This window comes from Phoca vitulina, unplaced genomic scaffold, assembly GCF_004348235.1.
Source record: "Phoca vitulina isolate PV1807 unplaced genomic scaffold, GSC_HSeal_1.0 scaffold8, whole genome shotgun sequence".
NCBI classification, from domain to species: domain Eukaryota; kingdom Metazoa; phylum Chordata; class Mammalia; order Carnivora; family Phocidae; genus Phoca; species Phoca vitulina.
The window spans coordinates 73210393-73232785 of record NW_022589711.1 but is presented as its reverse complement, the minus strand read 5'-3'; the positions used below and the strand labels follow the sequence as shown (position 1 = coordinate 73232785).

Here is a 22393-nt window from a genome sequence, read left to right as displayed (position 1 = left end):
AAAAAAAAAAAAGATGTACTATTTTAGATATTTGATAGTTCCTTAAAAGCTATACTAACCTGGATAGAAATAAATCAATTTCTGGATCTTTATCAAATATGTTAAATTATATATATATATTTTTAACTTGGAATGTTGTTATGCTAGGTTTGAGCCTAAAGCATTTGGAATGTAAAATTGAAGTTCTAACAGAAAATGCGGAGGAGAATATGTTTTCACTCTTTTGATATGAAACACATTCATAAGATTACTGAAACGTTTTCAGTCTATGGATGGATTACTGCCCATGAAAAAAGGGAATGAAAAGATAAACATGATGCTTTTTCCAAGACATGCCAAATATCTTCTTTTGAAACAAGGTTTTGAATAAAATCGTTCCCTAAATGTCTTGTTCTCTGAAGCAAGAAAGACTATGGAAGTGTTTACTGTGCTTTTGGCAAACAACAAATTCTCAGTCTTCAAAAACACAGCTAACATTTTTCTATTTTGGGGAAAGAGTTAGAGAACTTTTGTTTTATCGGCTCATGAAGTTAAAAATTCACGGTGTCCTCTACTACACACATAGTAGGCACTCTAAACAAACTGGTTGGACCAATCAATGAATATACAGTATAATGTAATATTCTCTTTTTTTTCTATGAAAAGTTGCAAATATTTGCTTTGAAATAAAAATCTATTATTAATCTATTATTCTTTCTTGTGCACAATTCTGTGTCTTTGATTCAAAGGCGTTTTATCGGAGCAAGTTTCAAGCAGGAGTTAGGTAATTTCCCTTTTGCTCCTTCTACCAGTTCTGAAACTACGGAAGAGAAGCAAAAAAGCAAATACTGAGGGATATAGTGCACAAGTACCACTTCGGCTAAACCCAAGCTGGATGCAAACAATTCATGAAATACTGGAACTGAAGACTGCAAAGTTTTCAGGGATCCATAGCGGTTTGTTCCCCCTGCTATCATTTATGTTTCTGTAGTCAAGGTTCAGTTATACCACAATGTAGACAACTCCCTGGAAACAATGCTCAGTGCTATGCTGCTCCAGTAGCACAAGAATTCCTTTGATGAGCTCTAAGAGATTGGTAACAATACCTTCTGAAAGGCCAGGTTGCTAGGTAACAGCTTGTTTCCTTGGTCACAGTGAATACATGGAAGACCCCCAAAAGAGGCAGCAGATTCTTGGTGGACAGCTCTCATATCCGCTCCTGGGAACATGATGAAAAATGTCTTTGGAAAAATAGCTTTATGAAGGCCAGAGGAACTTTATGTACCAGCAAGACATGTCCGAAAGGTAAGAAAAACGAAATGTTAAAAGGAACTTTAGACATTACTTGAGCGAAAACAAACCTAGATAGGGTTACTGGATTAAATTTCATTTAAAAATATAAAGTCATGCAACGTGTATTACTGATGATGACTGCTTTGAGCGAGACGCAAACTCTATGCCACCCTCTCTCCTAACACCATGAACATATTTACAAATGCAATTCAGTTGGTCATTGAGGCAGAGAGAGGTTGGCCATAACTGTTTTAGCCAATGGTATGTCTATAAATACACAGGGCTCTTAGGGAGAGCATGCATGAACTGCAGGAGAAAGATAGGCAAGAAAATCAAAAGTAAACAGTTGTTAGTTAACATCTATTATCTATTAGTTATTAGTTAATATTAGTTAATATCTACTAACTAATCAAATTTAAATGAAGTTATTACCACAAAAACTGGACTTTTACTAGCTCAATAAAGCCAAAAATCAGATTAAGAGGCCAAAACCCAATCCTTGTTTCCTCACTTTTAAATTGCATAGCTGTTTCATAAATGTTTCTCAAAACATGCCAATTATTAGACAATATACAATTAGAGGGTTTGCAAGTTTCTTGAATTTTTTTTGTCTTTATGTTGGTGCATAACTTGGCTCTCATCTTTCAAAAAATGACATTTGCACATTGAATTTTCAGGATTATGTACACCATGGTTTCATATGAGTACATGGAACTTATTGATAGCTTCCATTTACTGCCTACAGCTAAGAGAGGAATCAGGTGTGGGGTTTAGAGACTGAAGCAGTTCCCTTACCAAAGTTCTTTTCTGTTAGCAAGCTGTGTATATCCCAAACAGTGCCTCGATGTTGTTGACTTTAATGTTAAAACTGTGTCATAATTTGGAGAAATGTACATGTGAAATAATAGTTTTTAAATGGGTAAGAAGTTCTGCGAAACCTCATATACTTTATTTTTCCCCACTTGCTAACACCCTTTAATACACAATGCCAGAGGAGACTTATTTGTGAGCTCTGTATAAAATGGTATTTATGATCAATATTATTATTTTTAAATGAGTAAATATCTATAGAATTATTTTAGATACAGTGTAAAAAGTGATGTCCAAACTACAATTTAAACTTTAATCTTTAAATTTTGAAGGAGGAAGGAAGGAAGGAAGGTAGGTAGGTAGGTTGGAAGAGAAGGAAAAAAGAAAGCAAAAGAAAAAAACATTTCTTAGTGCTATTATTTGTTCAATCACATTTCTGCACATCACGAAACGAGAGTCTTATTCATACTACCTTCCTCATATACAGTCGGTTTCATCTGGGATTTTATTGTTTTATCCCTGTTCACAAGATCCACCTCAATCCCTTATTATCCTGTAGTGTGTCTATTCTTCTCTCTTGTAGTGTGTACTGGTTGAATTTTCTATTATAACAGCATATAGCACAGTAAAACATTCTTCAAGCATTGAAAACCTTCTAAGTAGCAGTGTTTACAATAAAGTTATCAAAATTTCTAAATATCATCTTGTAGAGGGAACACTGAGGTATCTCAATCTCTTTCTCTTCATTGATTCTGGCATTTAAATATATCTATGCTTCTATAAATGTCAGTGAACCCACTACTGGTTATTGAAGTTTACAAGCTTTCCCCCTGGAGAAGTTTGTTCTTTTACTTTTTTTGTACCTTAATTTGGGGGGCTATTTGTGTTTATAAGAATGTTCACGGAGCTGAAGAACAGGATGAAAATGCATCCTGTATAAAACTGCAAAATTTAAAGATTTAAATTTTTCACATAAAATTTAAATCTGACTCATTCAGACAGAAGACGAGAAATGACAATTCTAGTTGTGCTTTTTCCAAATATATTGTTATATGGGGGGGCGCCTGGGTGGCTCAGTTGTTAAGCGTCTGCCTTCGGCTCAGGTCATGATCCCAGGGTCCTGGGATCGAGCCCCACATCGGGCTCCCTGCTCAGCAGGAAGCCTGCTTCTCCCTCTCCCCCTCCCCCTGCTTGTGTTCCTTCTCTCACTGTGTCTCTCTCTGTCAAATGAATAAATAAATAAAATCTTAAAAAAAAAAAAAAAAATCAAAAAACCAAATATATTGTTATATGGTTTTAGAATCAACAATCTAAATAATTTAAGATATACTTGTTAAAATTCCAGGTTGAGGGTACGGAGATACTTTTGGAATACCTGTAAAACACATAGTTTTTTGGAGCAACACTGAAGGGGAGAAGAATATGCCACCCAAAATATGCTACTTTGGCATAATGATTATTTTGAATAAAGTTAGTTAAGAAATAGCTGGTGCAAGAAGGACACTCTGATCCTCTTTTGTCTTCCTGAAACCAGGAAATAAATCTCCCATGCGAAGGTATCCTCCCTGGATCAGGAGGGTGGAAGGCATTGTTATCACCAGAGACAGGGAATTTAGGGCCAAGAAGGGTACAAACAAATATTTACTACACCAAGCTCAAACTTCTTTGACTTGTCAATTCTTCAAAAATTTATTATTTCTTAGTCTAGGAGGTATAAAGTTGCCTAATCTGGTCATTTCTTTGAGTCTCATATTTTCATTGGGCTCCCACACATATGAAATTAAATTTGCTTTCTCCTGTTAATTTCTCTTATGTCAACTTAACTATAAGACCAGCCAAAGAACCTAAAAGAGAAGAAGGGGAAAGTTTTCCACCCCTACATTTTATTGGTATATTATTATTTACTCAGTTATGGGTTTAGTCAGGAACTTCATTTCGAGCCATCAGAAATTTAAAAACCTGGTATACCCGATTTGCCATTTCAGAAATGAGGTCACATCAGATTTCCTCTGACTTTATGAGAATTCCATTCAGAGTACTTCTTTTTTTTAAGATTTTATTTATTCATTTGAGAGAGATAGAGTGAGCACAAGCAAGGGGAGAGGCAGAGGGAGAGGGAGAAGCAGGCTCCCCACTGAGCTGGGAGCCCGATGCAGGGCTCGATCCCAGGACCCTGGGATCATGACCTGAGCCGAAGGCAGACGCTTAATGACTGAGTCACCCAGGTGCCCCTCTGTCTTCAATTTCAAATAAAAATTTTCTTTGGTCTGCTTTTTTGGGAGAAATCTCAGCAAAATAAGATAATTTCTGAGTCTTTAAAAAAAATGGGGCATCTTACAGGTTATGTAACTAACTCAGACTTCCACTTCATCCGAGACTGTCTTAATGGGCACGTCACTGAAGTCACCCCTGCAAGAGCTGTAAGTGCTGGGAATCCGAGGAGCGGATACTGCTGGTACCTCGGGCAAGGCACTTGGCATCTCTAGTGGACAGTTCCTTATCTTTAATGTTCAGAAGATGATGGAGACTCTGACTGATAGGGTTGTTTGTTTTGTAACATTACTGCTGTGATGACGACTACCTCTACTACAAATATAATGATTTTGTAGCTCACATTTATTAAGCACTTGCTAAGGATGCCTGGGTGGCTCAGTCAGTTGAGCGTCCGACTCTTGGTTTCGGCTCAGGTCATGGTCTCAGGGTCGTGGGATCGAGCCCTGTGTCAAGCTCTGGGCTCAGCAGGAGTCTGCTTGGGATTCTCTCTCTCCCTCTGCCCCTCCTCCTGTTCTGTCTCTCTCTCTCCTTCTCAAATAAATAAATGAAGTCTTAAAAAAAAAGCACTTACTATGTGCTGGGCACTGTACCAACGGCTTTATTATGCATCACAGTCACCAAATGAAGTGGTGATGATTTTGATAAACATTATTATTTTGCTTATATTATAACATAATAAACATTCTTATTTTACAGATGAAGAAGCTGAGGCACAGAAAGGTGGCATACCTTGCTCAAGGCACATGAGTAAATGACTGAGAGCTCTTAACCACTAGGATTCAAATTAGATTCATATAAGCGATCGTAATTCTCTAAACAACTGCAAAGCTCTGTCATTATTAGGGTGCAGTTGTTATGAAGGAAAATCATTAATACCGATTTTCTTATTCTGATTGTTCCGCTTAACCACATATAAATAATTGCCCTAGTTAATAGAACATGTAAATCTGAGCAGCTATTATTTACTGAAAACAAAAGTTAAGCCTTGCGTAGTAGAACCTATGAGAACAGCATTTCAGATAACATCAAGCTGTTTTTAAAACCCTCTCCTATCTCCCCTCCACAAAAGAAAATAAAACCAGACACATGCAGTCTAGTTGGTATATTGGTTTACTCATTTTTAATCTTTCTGCCTGCAGCAAACAGTTATCATAAATTACAAATCTAAACCCTTATGAAAGAGAAATTAATTTTATTAATGCTCCAATATAAAGCTGCCACAGAGGAGGTGCCATGGCTAAAACTGGACAGCATTTGTCAACCGTGATTTATAGTGTCTTTAAAATAGATGGCATTATCTGCATTGGCCATCTATTCTTGGTTTTAAAAAGTGTAGAATGACCAACGAGAAGGAATCAGGTGAGCTGAGACTGCTGGATAAAAAGCAACAATAATGTAACTTACCAATTCATGAGCACTTTCCATCAGAAGACTGTAACGTCCTTTACAGTCACGAATTTATACGCCTCATAAAGTGTCGGCCACAATGGGTGCTATCTGTCTAATTAAAGTGTCAAGCTGGTGATTATGTAACTTTGTAAGGCGAATGAAGGAGGAAGTGGCAGATGGTCTAATTTCTGAGGAGAAGCTGAGCTCCTGAGTTGAAAGATTGCTGGGCACCCACATACAAAAGGCCAGGGGACTACTTTCAGACACCTAGGGATGTCTGAATTGTGTTTGTATGACTCAGTTTCTAAGCATTCCATTTATATTCATTGCTGCATCACGAAAAGTTTGTATTTAGGAAGGAAGGAAAGAAGCTCAGTGTTATTTTTCAGTTAGCCAAGGTCACTTTTCCCAAATCCCACCCAGGTGCCCCCAGAATATTTCTATTACCTCATTACCATCTCTACTATGTAGAGATGTACAATTATTCCCATAATACAAATGGATAAAATATAGGCAGGGAGAACACAAGGATTCTGGATTTAAACATATTAAAAAATGAAAATAAAGAATGGTCAAAGAAATAAGAAAGGCTAGAATAATATCTCCTTTCATCCAGAATTAATGCTCTAGAGTACATGGCAATTTTCTTCTAGCATTTACTTCTGAAGTAACAGAACAAAGAAGATTTAGAGAATGCCCCTATGGTTTCCACCACAAGATTCCAGCACACTGCCCTTCAGACACTGCACCCTGGTGTGGTGCCCGGAGCAATAAGAGAATGTGAGGGATAGCAACTAGACTTTGGAGCCTAAGGAAAGATTTCACACTGAAAGACATTCAGGCCAGTCATCTCTTGGTTAGAATCTTCTCAGATAACCTGCCCATGGATGAAACTCTGCACCATACAACAGCTCATTCTGGGGAAGAAAACACACACACACACACACACTGGGGATGTTATCAGCCTATTTACTTGTGCTACCAAGTTTTAATTACCTTCTATTATTAATAAATGTCTAGTAGTGATCAGGATAATGGCATGAAGAGGTCTTCTAGTTTAAATCCCAAAATCATCTAATGTAAACTAAGATGATATAATTTTCAGTTATTTTTAAACTGAATTTCATCTTGAAATGGTTGTACTTAGCATGTAGCACTGCACAAGGAAAGTACAGTAAAAACCCAATCAAATGGATCTCTCTTGTCAGATTCTTTTTTTTTTTTTAAGATTTTATTTATTTATTTGACAGAGAGAGACACATCTAGAGAGGGAACACAAGCAGGGGGAGTGGGAGAGGGAGAAGCAGGCTTCCCGCTGAGCAGGGAGCCCAATGTGGGGCTCAATCCCAGGACCCCGGGATCATGACCTGAGCCGAAGGCAGACGCTTAACAACTGAGCCACCCAGGCACCCCTCTCTTGTCAGATTCTTTCATTATATGACTTTATTGTGTTTCCTCTGTGCTTTCTTTGGAGAGACTGTATAAGCAAACTATGACCATTTCTCATACTTCAGATTAAAAAAAAAAAAACAAGAGAGAAGGAAACATCTAGACTATTTTATTACCACTGCGTAACCATCACTGGGGTTTGGAGTAACAAGACAACTGTCACTGATGAAAGATTCAGCCATGTCCATTATCTAGTTTCTTGATTTCATTTTGGCAGAAAATACCCAGCATATTTTATTTTTTTTAATTTTTTTTATAGTTTTAAATTTTATTATGTTATGTTAGTCAACGTACAATACATCATTAGTTTTTGATGTAGTGATCCACGATCCATTGTTTTCGTATAACACCCAGTGCTCCATGCAGTATGTGCCTTCCTTAATACCCATCACCGGGCTAACCAATCACCCCTCCCCCCTCCCCTCTAAAACCCTGTTTGTTTCTCAGGTCCATAGTCTCTCATGGTTCATCTCTCCCTCCAATTCCCCCCGCCCATTTTTCCCTTCCTTCTCCTAATGTCCTCCATGTTATTCCTTATGTTCCACAAATAAGTGAAACCATATGATAATTGACTTTCTCTGCTTGACTTATTTCACTTAGCATAATCTCCTCCAGTCCCATCCATGTTGATGTAAAAGTTGGGTATTCATCTTTTCTGATGGCTGAGTAATATTCCATTGTATATATGGACCACTTCTTCTTTATCCAGTCATCTGTTGAAGGGCATCTTGGCTCTTTCCACAGTTTGGCTATTGCGGACATCGCTGCTAGGAACACTGGGGTACATATGGCCCTTCTTTTCACTACATCTTTGTCTTTGGGGTAAATACCCAGGAGTGCAATTGCTGGGTCATAGGGTAGCTCTAGTTTTAACTTTTTGAGGAACCTCCACACTGTTTTCCAAAGTGGCTGTACCAACTTGCATTCCCACCGACAGTGTAAGAGGGTTCCCCTTTCTCCACAACCTCTCCAACATTTGTTGTTTCTTTCCCTGTCCATTTTTGCCATTCTAACTGGTGCAAGGTGGTATCTCAGTGTGGTTTTGATTTGCATTTCCCTGATGGCTAATGATGATGAACATTTTTTCATGTGTCTGTTAGCCATTTGTATGTCTTCTTCAGAGAAGTGTCTGTTCATCTCTTCTGCCCACTTTTTGACTTGATTATTTGTTTTTTGGGTGTTGAGTTTGAGAAGTTCTTTATAGATTTTGGATACCAGCCCTTTATCTGTAGTGCCATTTGCAAATATCTTCTCCCATTCTGTGGGTTGCCTCTTTGTTTTGTTGAGTGTTTCCTTTGCTGGGCAGAAGCTTTTTATCTTGATGAAGTCCCAAAAGTTCATTTTTGCTTTTGTTTCACTAGCTTTTGGAGATGTATCTTGAAAGAAGTTGCTGTGGCCTATGTCAAAGAGGTTACTGCCTATGTTCTCCTCTAGGATTTGGATGGATTCCTGTCTCACATTGAGGTCTTTCATCCACTCTGAGTTTATCTTTGTGAATGGTGTTAGAGAATGGTCGAGTTTCATTCTTCTGCATGTGGCTGTCCAATTTTCCCAGCACCATTTATTGAAGAGACTGTCTTTTTTCCATTGCATGTTTTTTCCTGCTTTGTCAAAGATTATTTGACCATAGAGTTGAGGGTCCATATCTGGGTTCTCTATTCTGTTCCATTGGTCTAGATGTCTGTTTTTGTGCCAGTACCATGCTGTCTTGGTGATCACAGCTTTGTAATATAGCTTGAGATTGGGCAACGTGATGCCCCCAGCTTTGTTTTTCTTTTTCAACATTTCCTTGGTGATTCGGGGTCTTTTCTGATTCCATACAAATTTTAGGATTGTTTCTTCCAGCACTTTGAAAAATGTCATTGGAATTTTCATCAGGATGGCATTGAAGGTATAGATTACTCTGGGTAGCATAGACATTTTAACAATGTTTATTCTTCCAATCCATGAGCAGGGAATATTTTTCCATCTTTTTGTGTCTTCTTCAATTTCTTTCATGAGTGTTTTGTAGTTCCTAGAGTATAGATCCTTTACCTCTTTTGTTAGGTTTATTCCGAGGTATCTTATGGTTTTTGGTGCTATTGTAAATGGAATCATTTCTCTAATTTCTCTTTCTACAGTTGCGTTGTTAGTGTATAAGAAAGCAACTGATTTCTGTGCATTGATTTTGTATCCTGCCACATTACTGAATTGCTGGATGAGTTCTAGTAATTTGGGGGTGGAGTCTTTTGGGTTTTCCACATAAAGTATCATGTCGTCTGCGAAAAGAGAGAGTTTGACTTCTTCTTTGCTAATTTGAATACCTTTTCTTTCTTTTTGTTGTCTGATTGCTGTTGCTAGGACTTCTAGTACTATGTTGAACAACAGTGGTGAGTGTGGGCACCCTTGACGTGTTCCTGATCTTAAGGGAAAGGCTCTCAGCTTTTCCCCATTGAGGATGATATTCGCTGTGGGTTTTTCATAGATGGATTTTATGAGCTTGAGGAATGTTCCCTCTATCCCTATACTCTGGAGAGTTTTAATCAGGAAAGGATGTTGTATTTTGTCAAATGCTTTTTCTGCATCAATTGAGAGGATCATATGGTTCTTCTCCCTCCTCTTATTAATGTGTTCTATCACATTGATTGATTTGCGAATGTTAAACCACCCTTGCATCCCGGGGATAAATCCCACTTGGTCGTGGTGGATGATCCTTTTAATGTATTGTTGGATCCTATTAGCTAGGATTTTGTTGAGGATTTTGGAATCCATATTCATCAGGGATATCGGTCTGAAATTCTCCTTTTTGATGGGGTCTTTGCCTGGTTTGGGGATTAAGGTAATGCTGGCCTCATAGAATGAGTTTGGAAGTTTTCCTTCTGTTTCTATTTTTGGAAACAGCTTCAGGAGAATAGGTATTATTTCTTCTTTGAATGTTTGGTAGAATTGCCCAGGGAATCCATCAGGCCCTGGACTCTTGTGTTTTGGGAGGTTTTTGATCACTGCTTCAATCTCGTTACTGGTTATTGGCCTATTCAGGTTGTCAATTTCTTCCTGTTTCAGTCTTGGCAGCTTACAGGTTTCCAGGAAGGCCTCCATTTCATCCAGATTGCTCAGTTTATTGGCATATAGTTGTTGATAATAATTTCTAATAATTCTTTCTATTTCCTTGGTGTTAGTCGTGATCTCTCCCCTTTCATTCATAATTTTATTAATTTGGGTCCTTTCTCTCTTCTTTGGATAAGTCTGGCCAGTGGTTTATCAATCTTATTAATTCTTTCAAAGAACCAACTTCTAGTTTCATTGATCTGATCTACTGTGTTTCTGTTTTCTAATTCATTGATTTCTGCTCTAATTTTAATTATTTCTCTTCTAATGCGTGGCTTAGGCGTCATTTGTTGCTTTTTCTCTAGTTCTTTAAGGTGTAGAGTTAGTTGGTGAATTTGGGATTTTTCTATTTTTTTGAGTGAGGCTTGGATGGCTATGTATTTCCCCCTAGGACCGCCTTTGCAGTATCCCATAGGTTTTGGACCGATGCGTTTTCGTTCTCATCTGTTTCCATGAATTGTTTAAGTTCTCCTTTGATTTCTTGGTTGACCCAAACATTCTTGAGCAGAGTGGTCTTTAGCTTCCAAGTGTTTGAATTTCTGCCAAATTTTTTCTTGTGATTGAGTTCCAGTTTTAGAGCATTGTGGTCTGAGAATATGCAGGGAATAATCTCAATCTTTTGGTATCGGTTGAGACCTGATTTGTGACCCAGTATATGGTCTATTCTGGAGAAAGTTCCATGTGCGCTCGAGAAGAATGAGTATTCTGTTGTTTTAGGGTGGAATGTTCCGTAAATATCTATGAGGTCCATCTGGTCCAATGTATCATTCAAAGCTCTTGTTTCCTTGTTGATTTTCTGCTTAGATGATCTGTCCATTGCTGAGAGTGGAGTATTGAGGTCTCCTACAATTAACGTATTGTTATCAATATGACTCTTTATTTTGGTTAACAGTTGGCTTATGTAGATGGCTGCTCCCATGTTGGGGGCATAGATATTTACAATTGTTAGATCTTCTTGTTGGATAGACTCTTTAAGAATGATATAGTGTCCTTCTGTGTCTCTTATTACAGACTTTAGTTTAAAATCTAATTTGTCTGATATAAGAATTGCTACCCCAGCTTTCTTTTGAGGTCCGCTGACATGGAAGATAGATCTCCATCCCTTCACTTTCAGTCTGGATGTATCTTTAGGTTCAAAATGAGTCTCTTGTAGATAGCATATGGATGGGTCCTGTCTTTTTATCCAATCTGCAACCCTGTCCCGTTTTATGGGAGCGTTTAGGCCATTCACGTTGAGAGTGATTATTGAAAGATATGGATTAATTGTCATCATGTTGCCTGTGAAGACGTTGTTTTTATAGATTGTCCCTGTAAATTTCTGTTGTAGATCACTCTTGGGGTCTTTCTCCTTTTATAGAACCCCCCTTAATATTTCTTGCAGGGCTGGCTTAGTGGTCACATATTCTTTCAGTTTCTGCCGGTCGTCGAAGCTCTGCATCTCTCCATCCATTCTAAATGAAAGCCTTGCCGGATAAAGTATTCTTGGCTGCATGTTCTTCTCATTTAGTACCCTGAATATGTCTTGCCAGGCCTTTCTGGCTTGCCAGGTCTCTGTGGATAGGTCTGACGTTATTCTGATGTTCCTCCCTCTGTATGTAAGGAATCTCTTCCCCCTAACTGCCCTTAGGATGGTTTCCTTGGTTCTAAGATTTGCAAGTTTTACTATTACATGCCGGGGTGTTGGCCTGTTTTCCTGGATCTTAGGAGGGGTCCTCTCTGCCTCTAGGACTCGAATGTTTGTTTCATTCCCCAGATTAGGGAAGTTCTCAGCTACGATTTGCTCAAATACATCTTCTAGCCCTCTCTCTCTCTCCACTCCCTCCGGGATTCCAATTATTCTGACATTGGAATGCTTCATCGTGTCACTTATTTCTCTGATTCTATTTTCATGGATTCTGAGTTGTTTTTCCCTGGCCTCCTCTTTTCCCTTTTTATCTATTATACTGTCTTCCAGATCGCTTATTCTCTCTTCTGTCTCAGTTACCCTAGCTGTTAGATTATCTAGATTGGATTGGATCTCATTGATAGCATTTTTAAGTTCTGCCAATTCACCTTTTATTTCTGCCCTTAGAGACTCTATGTTGCCATTAATTGATTTCTCCATTCTAGCCATTGTCTTCACAATTGCTAGCCTGAATTCCATCTCCGACATCTTGGTTATATCTGCATCCATTTGTAAATCTGCAGCATAAGTCATAATCTCTGAGTCTTTTCTATTTTGGGGGCTCCTCCTCCTAGTCATTCTGTTGATGGGTGTTTGAGGGAATGTATAGAGTCCAAATTATTGACCAGAACCCAAGCAAGATGCACCTGTTTTCTTGGGACCTTAGGGTTGCTGGCCTCTTGTTTTCCCAGCCTGTCTTCTGCGGGAGGGGCCTGCCGCGCTGTTTCTCAGGCAGCCCTGTTTGGGTGGAGTTGCCCTGCACTCCTGTGGCGGGGGATGGGCTCAGTGGGAATCAGTCTTTGGGGCTTTTGTTCTCTGGCGGCTTTCCCTGGTGGCTTTCCGCGTCTCTTCCGCGAGTCAGAGCAGAAGAGACCGTTTCCAACCCTCTGCCTCAGAGCAAAGAGACCGCAGTCTGTTCTTCAGTGAGCTCTCCAGGCCACACCGTCTCCGTTTCTGTCCATGCTGCTATAAACTGCAGCGTCCCGGGTTGTGCACCCCTCCGCAGCGCTCCCAGTCCTGCCTCCAGGTCAGGGCACGTCTCTGCCCTTTGTGCTTCTAAAACCGCCAGCCGCTCCCAATTCGCGCGCGTGCGACTCTGCCGCTTGGGGTTTCCACCCCGCGGGGTTGCAGTTCACCAGCGCGACCCCGGCGCACCGGGTTTCCATATCGGAGGCTGCAGTTTGCGTGCGCGCGACCGTCGCTCCGGGTTTCTGTCCGGGGGGCTGCGGTTCACGTGCAGGCAACCCCGCCGCTCCGGGTTCCACCCCAGGGGCTGCCCTAAAGTCCTTTCCCGACGCTACCGGTCTGCGAGTCTGTGCCCCGTCTGCAGCACGCGAGGCTGTCACTCACTGGCGGTGTAGGATCCCCACGTCCAGGCACCCTCCCCGCTGCCGTTTATCCTCCGATATCTGCCCGCAGAATCATGGCTCTCTGCTTCGTACCTCAAAACCAACTGCCTGCGATATTCTGTTTGTAGAGATCCAGATCTTCTTACATCTCAAGCTGGTTTCGTGGGTGCTCAGAGTGGTCTGGTAGATATCCAGCTCAATTCCGGGGACCAGTTGAAATAGGGTCCCCTACTCCTCCGCCATCTTTCCCCCCTCCACCCAGCATATTTTAATGAAGACAAATGAACCAAGAAGTCAACTAAACTTTCACCCTCTGTTCATCCCGATATATTATTCCATTTTCTCCCAATTTTGTCTCCCTGATTGTTGGCCAAACTCCAGTTATCGATCATGGGATATACCTGCCTCAGGGAATAATAAATTTCGCATAATTTGCTGTTGTTCTTCTAATGTTTGTTAATTTGTTTAAGTGGCAAGACACACATTGGGAATTTCAAGAAACAATATCCAAACTATTAATGAATTGCTCAAGTGGGAAAAATATGAAAGACATACATTTTTTGACTTTTTCACATTAAGACCAAATTCTTGATTTGCTCTTTAGTTGCCGATGGAGGAATAATTTTCTCTTTGATAACAGGGCACAGTTGTTTTATTTTTTTAATGACACGGTAGTGCTATTTTTGGAATATGATGTAGTGGCTATGCTCTTCTACTGTATCAGCTTAGTTAATACATGAAAAATAGAAGATATTTCTATGTTGTACTTTATGAAGACAACCTCACATACAAGAGACATGTGGTTTCTTACAAGCAAAATTGCTACGGAGGCAAAATAATTGTGCCATAAAATATAGAAGGTCATCTCTTAAGATTGTTGGAGCCTGAAAAATGATCTACCAAGAGTAAAAAGAGGCCAGAAATAGAGATATGGTGTCTAATTTTACTTAACATGAAAAAGCAATATTTAGAAATTATTTTAAAATTGGCTTAAAATAATGTACAGCAGCAATTACAGAAAGAGAAACTTGTAACTATTACTGAAGAGATATGGAAAAGTGTGAGAAAAACAATGAATAATAGACCAGAGAATTACTAGGAGAGCAGAAAAGACGTTTTATGTCTCAGTGGCATAAAAATGGGGATACAGAGAGCACTGGACTGTTGCTAAGCAAAATGCTTGAATAGTCTTCCAAAGTGAGTAAAACTGATCAAAGAACCTGACTTTTTAATTTGTTTCCCACCAATTTGTAGAAATATAAGAGGTTTGGGGAAAATTTGTAAGGGCCAGATTAACGAGGAAACCAGTTGAGAGTTGAAGGATGCTGTGGCCACATCAGCTGCTGGAGCTCCACTAAGAAAGATGTCTTCCTATGGGGGCTGACCTCCTCATTCATATCTTAGAAGCATGCATGTGCATTTGTGTGTACCATTAGATGTACTTTTCTAGCACATGCAGTCCACTAGGTCCTCTTGCCTTTGGGGGGAGAATCTGCCTTAAGTGACTATTAGCCATAAAAATGTGCTTAGGGCTGAGACAAGATGTCAAAGTCCTTCTGACATCTAGGTAAATTTCTAGGACATCAATTATCCTCTAAATGGAAAAGTGGCTGCTTATTATGCGTTGCTGCTGCTGTTATACACAAAGGTATTTACAGTTAAAGATTTTAAAAGAGATGCACAAACGTTTCAAACATTTTCTTTCGCTCAGCTCCTCAGGTCGAAACACAAGCAGGCAGATTTGCCCGTCTAGTTCATCGTCCTGCTCTGATCCGAGTGAGTCACACACTCGGTCAGCTCCGTCAAGGAACAGAACATTTCATCCACGTTCGGATTCTGGAATATCATCCCTGGTAAATATGCTTAATTAGCTCTTTACCTAAGGCTAAGTTTATAAAACGTACTTTATCTTATATTGAACATTTTTTATTAAGTGTATAAGCTTCTTAAATCTACCCTTGTAATTGGGGAGGAATGAAAGGTTAATACTCTCAGTCCCAACTCCGAGAGGAGATAGAAAGAAGCTGGAATGGAGGAAGGAAGACAAAAGTGGAGATGAATAGAAAAGGTAATGACCACAAAAACAGAAATGGCATGCCTTCCTCTCCCCCTCTGAGTTCAAATTCTGTCTCTAGTCTAAGATTTATCTCCTTTCCTTCTGGAATGTCCTTCGTCCACAAAATAAATTTTTTTCTTCCAAACTCACCACTTCCAAGACTTTTTCCTAAACCCATCTCAGTGGAACCATGTGTGATTTTCCCTCCTTTCCTTTATTTATCATTGTTCCATCTATCCAACATTGGATCCAGATGAGTTACTCAAATATCTGCCTCCCAAATGATAGAAAATGAACACAAATGCCATATTTTATTTAACTTTAAATCCCTGGTGCCTGATACACAGCAGGGTACAGTATATATTTTTGAGTAAATGAATGAAATAAAATGAAGCACACCAACTTTGAAAATATTTATTGAACCAATGGATTAATCACTTGGTCCATCAGAATTAAAAAAGGAAAAACAGGGGCGCCTGGGTGGCTCAGATGGTTAAGCGTCTGCCTTCGGCTCAGGTCATGATCCCAGGATCCCGGGATCGAGCCCCACATTGGGCTCCTGGCTCAGCAGGGAGCCTGCTTCTCCCTCTCCCTCTGTCTCTCCCCCTGCTCATGCTCTCTCTCTCTCTGTATCTCTGTGTCTCAAATGAATAAATAAAATCTTAAAAAAAAAAAAGGAAAAACAAAAAGACACAAATATTCACTATTCCTTTAGGAAGAAGCAACAGTCACTCAACTGCAGCACATTGACAACCTTACAGAAATATAAACAAAAAAATGCAATGGCTCATTTTCCTACAAGGTCAGAAATTGTGATGTCAACCACATACCTCCTTTAAAAAGCAAACAGTTTTGTACAAAATTAGATGACAGTTGAAAAATGGAAACTTTCTTCTCAAACACAGCTTTAGGTTAGGTTCTTTTTTTCCCAGTAAGATCATCATGAAATAGCACAAAAAGGCAATGGGGTGTGGCAACTCCAGGGAACTTAACTTCTAAGAAATTTTTATTCTATGATAGAAGCAAGGAAAAAAAAATCCAAAAGCACATTGGAAGTTGGGGAAAAAGCTTCCATAAACATGTGAACTGAATGACCAAGAATAGTCCAGGGACCACATTCCTCTATAACCTTAAATTTGTGCTTCTTGGTTTTTTAAAGACTATTTCTAAAGAATGAGTGAATTCCTTGAAAGCATGTTAGCAAATCCTCAGATTTTCTCAAAGAATTGCTCAAGTATTAATTAGCTTTTTCATGTTGCTATTAATAAGGTAGAGAGCTTTTGTTATTAGTTCTACTCTTTAAATGAAGACATTGAAATACTTACTGGCACCACCATGGTCACTCAGTGAGTAAGGAATGAAGATCAAAAATCAAAACTAAATGCTTATTAAAAAGCCACCTCTTTTCAATTTATTTTGAGTCAGCATGTTCCAAATTCTGCTTCACAAAATGCATGAGACCCGTGTGCTGCTCCAAGAATAAAAGGTTCTATGATTTAAAAGTCCAGGGGAACACTTGGTGAGTATAGACTCACAATGCATATTAGCATAGAAAGGCTCTGCGTAGTCCTGTAACAAAGAGGAATGCTTAACTCGGTTTAATCCAGAGCCTCATAAGCTTATTCAGTGGTGGAAATATTTTTTGTTGGTATTAGTCACACAAATTTACAGCTCAAGCAAAACATAAGCTATGTGAAATGCTGCTCTGTGAGATGAAAGGAGTTGTTCCAAATACTCTAATGACTTTTCTTTATGTCAAATATTCTGGGGCTGTTTGTCTATGTGTACAAAACTGGCTAACTGGAGATCGAATCTGTGGTGTATTTAACCTAATGGTCTTTTCTGAGTAATATGCCTTTTTTGGTGTGTTAAACTTGAAACTATCATAAGCTATATAAGATACAGGGAATTTTGATCGACTACAACTTCAATAATAGTAAACAATACAAAATTGCCCCAAATATGGTCTTGGCACATATTCTGGTCAGTAATAAACTGTCTGGAAAAAGGAAGATGACCAGACCTGAAATATTTCATTCACTACTGGCTACACATTTTAAGAGGAATGTCAATAAATTGGAACTCTTCCCAAGGAGAATCATATGTTCTTGTTGGATAGTTAATAATCTATAAACCATGATCTGTAAGAACTGTATGACTTAGGAAGAAGATGACAACTGTTACAAACACTTAACATAGTAGACACGTGTGGCTTCTGTGTAGCCTCAAAAGGCAGAACTTTCACAACTGGAGCAAGTTAAAGAGGCTAGGGGTCCTAAACAGTAAAGTAACTTCAACAATTAGAGCTGTTATAAAGTGGGAAATGGAATGAGGTTTCTCAATCTAAATAAACCAGGTAATTTTATAAATTTTATAATTTTATTAAGCATTTTAAATTTGGTAGAATAAACCAATGTTGTATTACTCCTTTATATCCTATCAGATTTTATAAATGTACTAGTGTTAACAGTATGAAGCATTGTTATCTGTAGCCCCTAATATACATTCAATAAATATTAAAGGATGATTTATCAGAGGTTAAAGTGGATCCATGAGGTAAAGTGGATCCATGAATGGGTACACATATGTATTTCTGTTGTCATTTACCATCAAATATAATTTAGAATGAACTAAAGTGACTTCTATAAGGACACCGTTAGGTACTTGGAGTTCAATTTGGCTGAATGTTTGGCAATGATTTGTATTACTTTTACACATAAAAGTAAATGAATCACATATTGCCAGATGCTATTTCTTTTCTCTCTTATTTTAAAGCTTCCATCAGACTCTTTCAAGTATCTCACTTGGCACAAGGTAGAACAACATGACATTCAAGGAAGTCAACTGCGTTGCCCAAGAGTAAGAGAAGGTAAAGAACAAATATGTGTATCTTTGTGTATGTGCTCTGCGTAGATTTTATTTGTGGATTAAAAACATTACTTGGGGGAAAAAGATATTACTTAGAGATAGAAAAATTTCCTTTTTCAAGACCATAGAATTACTAATATAGCTAGTGAAGCCACTTTAAAGCACATTCATATATCTGATTATATAAATAATAAATGTTCAGTATTAAATCCTGGAAAAATAGAAAGATAAAAAAGAATCTGTAATTCCACTATCCAGAAATAACCACTGTGACTTTTATGTCCATTTAGTCTTTTTTGAAAAGTATATACACATACTTCCTTATGACATTGTACAAATAATTTTGTTTCTTGAGTTTTTCCACTTATCTTGTTATTGTGAGCATTTCTTCTGTTATTAAACATTACCCAAAATGTTGTTTTTAAAGGTTGCATATCTCTCCATCATATGGATATTATTAAATATATTTAACCAATGATCTTTGCTGGAATTTTCGTTTATTTACAATATTTCAGGATCATGAATGACACTGTCACTTCAATGAATAACTTTAACCTGATTTAATTCTACCCATTGGTTTTTAAAACACCAAGTGGGAATCTAAATAAACCAGATAGTTTCATTTTATATTTTTACTAAGCATTTTAAGTTCGGTAGAACAAACCAATATTTTACTATTCCTTTTCATTCTATCAGATTTTATAAGTGTACTAGTGTGACAGTATGAAGAATTGTTATCTGCAGACCCTAATACATAATGTTTGATTTTTTTATAAGTAGCTTTCAATAGATTCTATATTGTGTAAGAACAGGCACCATGCATTTCTCATGTCTCTTTTGCATATCCCATAAGCTGATGAGATAATATTAGACATAATTCTGGCTCCACTATTTAGTCTTTATAAAACAAATATCTTGGCTATCTTCCATCTGTATTTGCAGATTTGCCATCATATTGTATATTGTACAATTGTGATATTGATTTAGAAAAAGTTGCTTTATATATTCACCTGCTCATTTCCCTCTCTCAATGACATTACTTTACCACACCATGCCTTTCTTCTTTCACTCAAACTCAGCTGACAAAGGCAGGTTAAAATAGCATCATTTTCTGAAACATTGAGTAAAATATGTTCTTATGTTTCAACTCTGTCAGCTCAGTTTGCAGCTAAGTATTGACTCCTATTTTTAAAATATTAGTAGATAGTACTACTAGAGGTAAACTCTCTAGGTCCTGTGGGGACCTGAGAGAGAATATTTTTCAAAGAGCCAGAAATTATGGGGAATTAGAAAGAAAGGAGACCAAAGGAGTGGAGACCATGTGTGTCACATGAGTAAGAAGTCTACAGGCAAAAAGGAAGAGATGGCTATACCAGGGATCAAGGTGGGCAGGGTTCAGCTGGTTCTTAAACTTTAATGTTGGGACAGATTACCCAGAGGCTTGTAGAAAATGCAGTTTTCCAGGACTGTCTCTCAAAGAATCTGATGTAATTAGTATGAAGGGGGCCCAGGAATTTGACAATTGTAAAATTGTCAAGAAATTCTGTTACAGATGATCTGAGGGCCACAGTATGAGAAACGCTAGTTTAGGAAGTTTGGAGGGAAGAAATTTGAACTGAAAGTGAAAAGATTGATACAATAAGGGTTTTGGCATTTGTGTGTGTGTGTGTGTGTGTGTGTGTGTGTGTGTGTGCGGGCGTGTGTGGTGGTGGTGGTGGTATGGTGGTTGATGGTTGTGCTCCAATGAGGTAAAAAGAAATTGTATTCTGAGCATGGGTGGAGAGTTGAAGTTTAGAGGGAACTGCCAAACTGAAGACTTTGGGAATAAAATGTAGGAGTAAACTGAAAATGAGTATATGTAAAGAGAGTCCAATGGCCTCCCTGCTTTCCTGATTTAAGTGCCAGGTCATGTGCTGAGGCCATCAGTCAACAAAGCCAATCCCACATAAGGACCATGGTGGCCAGTCATGCAGAGGACACCATCGCTCTGCAGAGATAAGGCACATTTTCCTTCCATAGACCATTAACAACACCCAATCTCTCCAAGTGACTAGTTGTAAAAGGAATGGAGCATGATCTAGGGGATGGAAAACATTGGAACATCCCATCACCTTGAACTGTGAAGAACATAGATGTCCCTTGTTCATTGCCTTTCATTTTGTTTAAGTTTTGTTTGTGCATGTGTGAGATGGAGAACAAGTGCTTCTCAAAAGCATTCTAATAACAATTACCCTCCTTCTAGATTAGATCCTGAAACACCCAACAAAACTACTTCAGTTCATCTCAGTTGCCTCGGTTGTACATCTGGGAAGAGTTCTTAAGAGAAGAAAGGTTATCTGATGTGTGATAAACAGCAATTTCCCAAGGCTTTGATGGCCAGATCAAGACTGACTTAACTCCTCCCAATTAAATGAAGCAAAAGAGCCAACTGTTGGCAGAATTCTTTTAAACTATAGATGCTTTCTACTTGAAAATCCCTCAGCAAGTTAATTTAGTCACTGCTGCTGAGTTACAAATCCAGTGAGGGGACAAAGAACAAATTCAGAGATAGCAGGAGAAAGCTAACATTCCAGGGCTGTCAGAGATTCCAGATTATAGTTCTAAACTGCTAAGATATATCTTCAATTATCAACCATGTCTGAGTTTTTAAAAGAAAGAATCCAATTTAATATAACTCCTCACAGTGGAAGTGACCTCTGGCTTCCAACTTCAAAGAAATCTTTGAAAGCTGCTTTAAAAAAAATAACTGAAAGAGCAGAAGATCGATAGAACTCAAACAAACAATATAGGGCAGAGTTTAATAACTCTGGGGGTATCTGTTGCACAAAGTAAGCTACCAAATTTGGGGGTGGTCGTATTACAGACAATAGAGCCCGAGGTCTACCCAGTCAATTAGATGATTGTCTAGTTTTTCCAATTCTATGACTTTTAATTCCAATCAGCCTAATCAACGAAGAAGAAAATTTCTTAACACAAGGATGTTTTATTGTTAGGATACTTCAGGGTTATGTGATTTCCTGGGTGGCAACAGTACACTTCATTATGAGAGAAATGCCTGAAAGTTCAGGTTGCACCTCGGCTTCCACCTGCATCTGAGGAAAGAACTGATATTTGTGTCAAAATAACGAAACATTGGACTCTTTTATTGCCTTCCATAAATCCTTCACAAATGGACTCATTATCTCCCATCAGAGCCCAGACAAGACTGTCACAAAAGCAAAGTTTGTTCCTGATGTCTTTAGTAACCTCTTCTTTAGTATAACTCTTTCTTTTCACCTCTGAACTGAGAATCACACATTCCAGAAAAATGTAGACGGGGAAGGTGCACAAATGATACCAGGTAGAACTCATGGAAACACAGATGCTGGAACTGGGAGGGAACTGAAATCACTAAGCTTAGGATTGCTGTCAGGGGTCCAGTTAACATCACAACAGACCGAAGTTTGCCTGGGTAATACAATAGAGCTGTACTTTCTCAGAAAAAAATACATTTTATCAGTATTTTTATAAAGCATTATGAACTTCAAACAAACATAATTTCTCATCGTATTCAGCTGATGTTGGGTTCTTGATTCTAGTCTTCCCTGTATTTTTGCAGACATGGAAAACTAAAGCGCAGAAAATTAAAATTAGTCATCTGGAGTCATACAATCACCTAGCACCCAACCTCAGACTGCAGACAGGATATCCTTTCCCTAACCATGGAAATCTTGTGCAAACCTGATTTGGAGGACAGCAGGATTGGGAAATAGCGGGAAATGAATTTGGAAATGGAGACTGAGATAAGATTGTGGGAAACCTTGCTTGGCAAGCCGGGATTTTCCATCTCCAACTGGTAGGCAGTGAGAAATTCTGAAATGTTTTAAACACATGAGTGTGGCAAAAGCTCTGTTTTAGGAAAGCTGGATGGCCATGTGTGTCATTTATATTGAAGGAGAGATGATTGCAAACAAGGCAATCCAGGAGAAAGGAGCTACAGTTCAGGTAGGGAGATACGAGGGTCTAGACATTGAAGAGGAGGGGGACAGATTCTCAAGGGGGAAGTGATGGAACCAAGTGGCTAATGGAGTTGAGAGACAAAAGAGAGGGAAAGTCACGAGTGACATCCCCAAAGAGAAAATTATATGAAGACTAAAGTCACTCTATTGGTGATTTTCTTACCTACCTGTGCTCAAA

General features: G+C 38.6%; 1 protein-coding gene across 1 annotated transcript in view; it reads left to right on the top strand.

The window, feature by feature from the left end:
* Positions 1–1235: 1235 nt before the first annotated feature.
* Positions 1236–22393, top strand: part of LOC116634131 — a 31872-nt gene continuing 10714 nt past the window's right edge. The window contains exons 1-3 of the mRNA XM_032407340.1: positions 1236–1284; positions 15005–15146; positions 18125–18218. Coding sequence (XP_032263231.1) covers positions 1259–1284; positions 15005–15146; positions 18125–18218 — 262 coding nt within the window. The 5' untranslated portion in view covers positions 1236–1258. The remainder of the gene's footprint in view (positions 1285–15004; positions 15147–18124; positions 18219–22393) is intronic.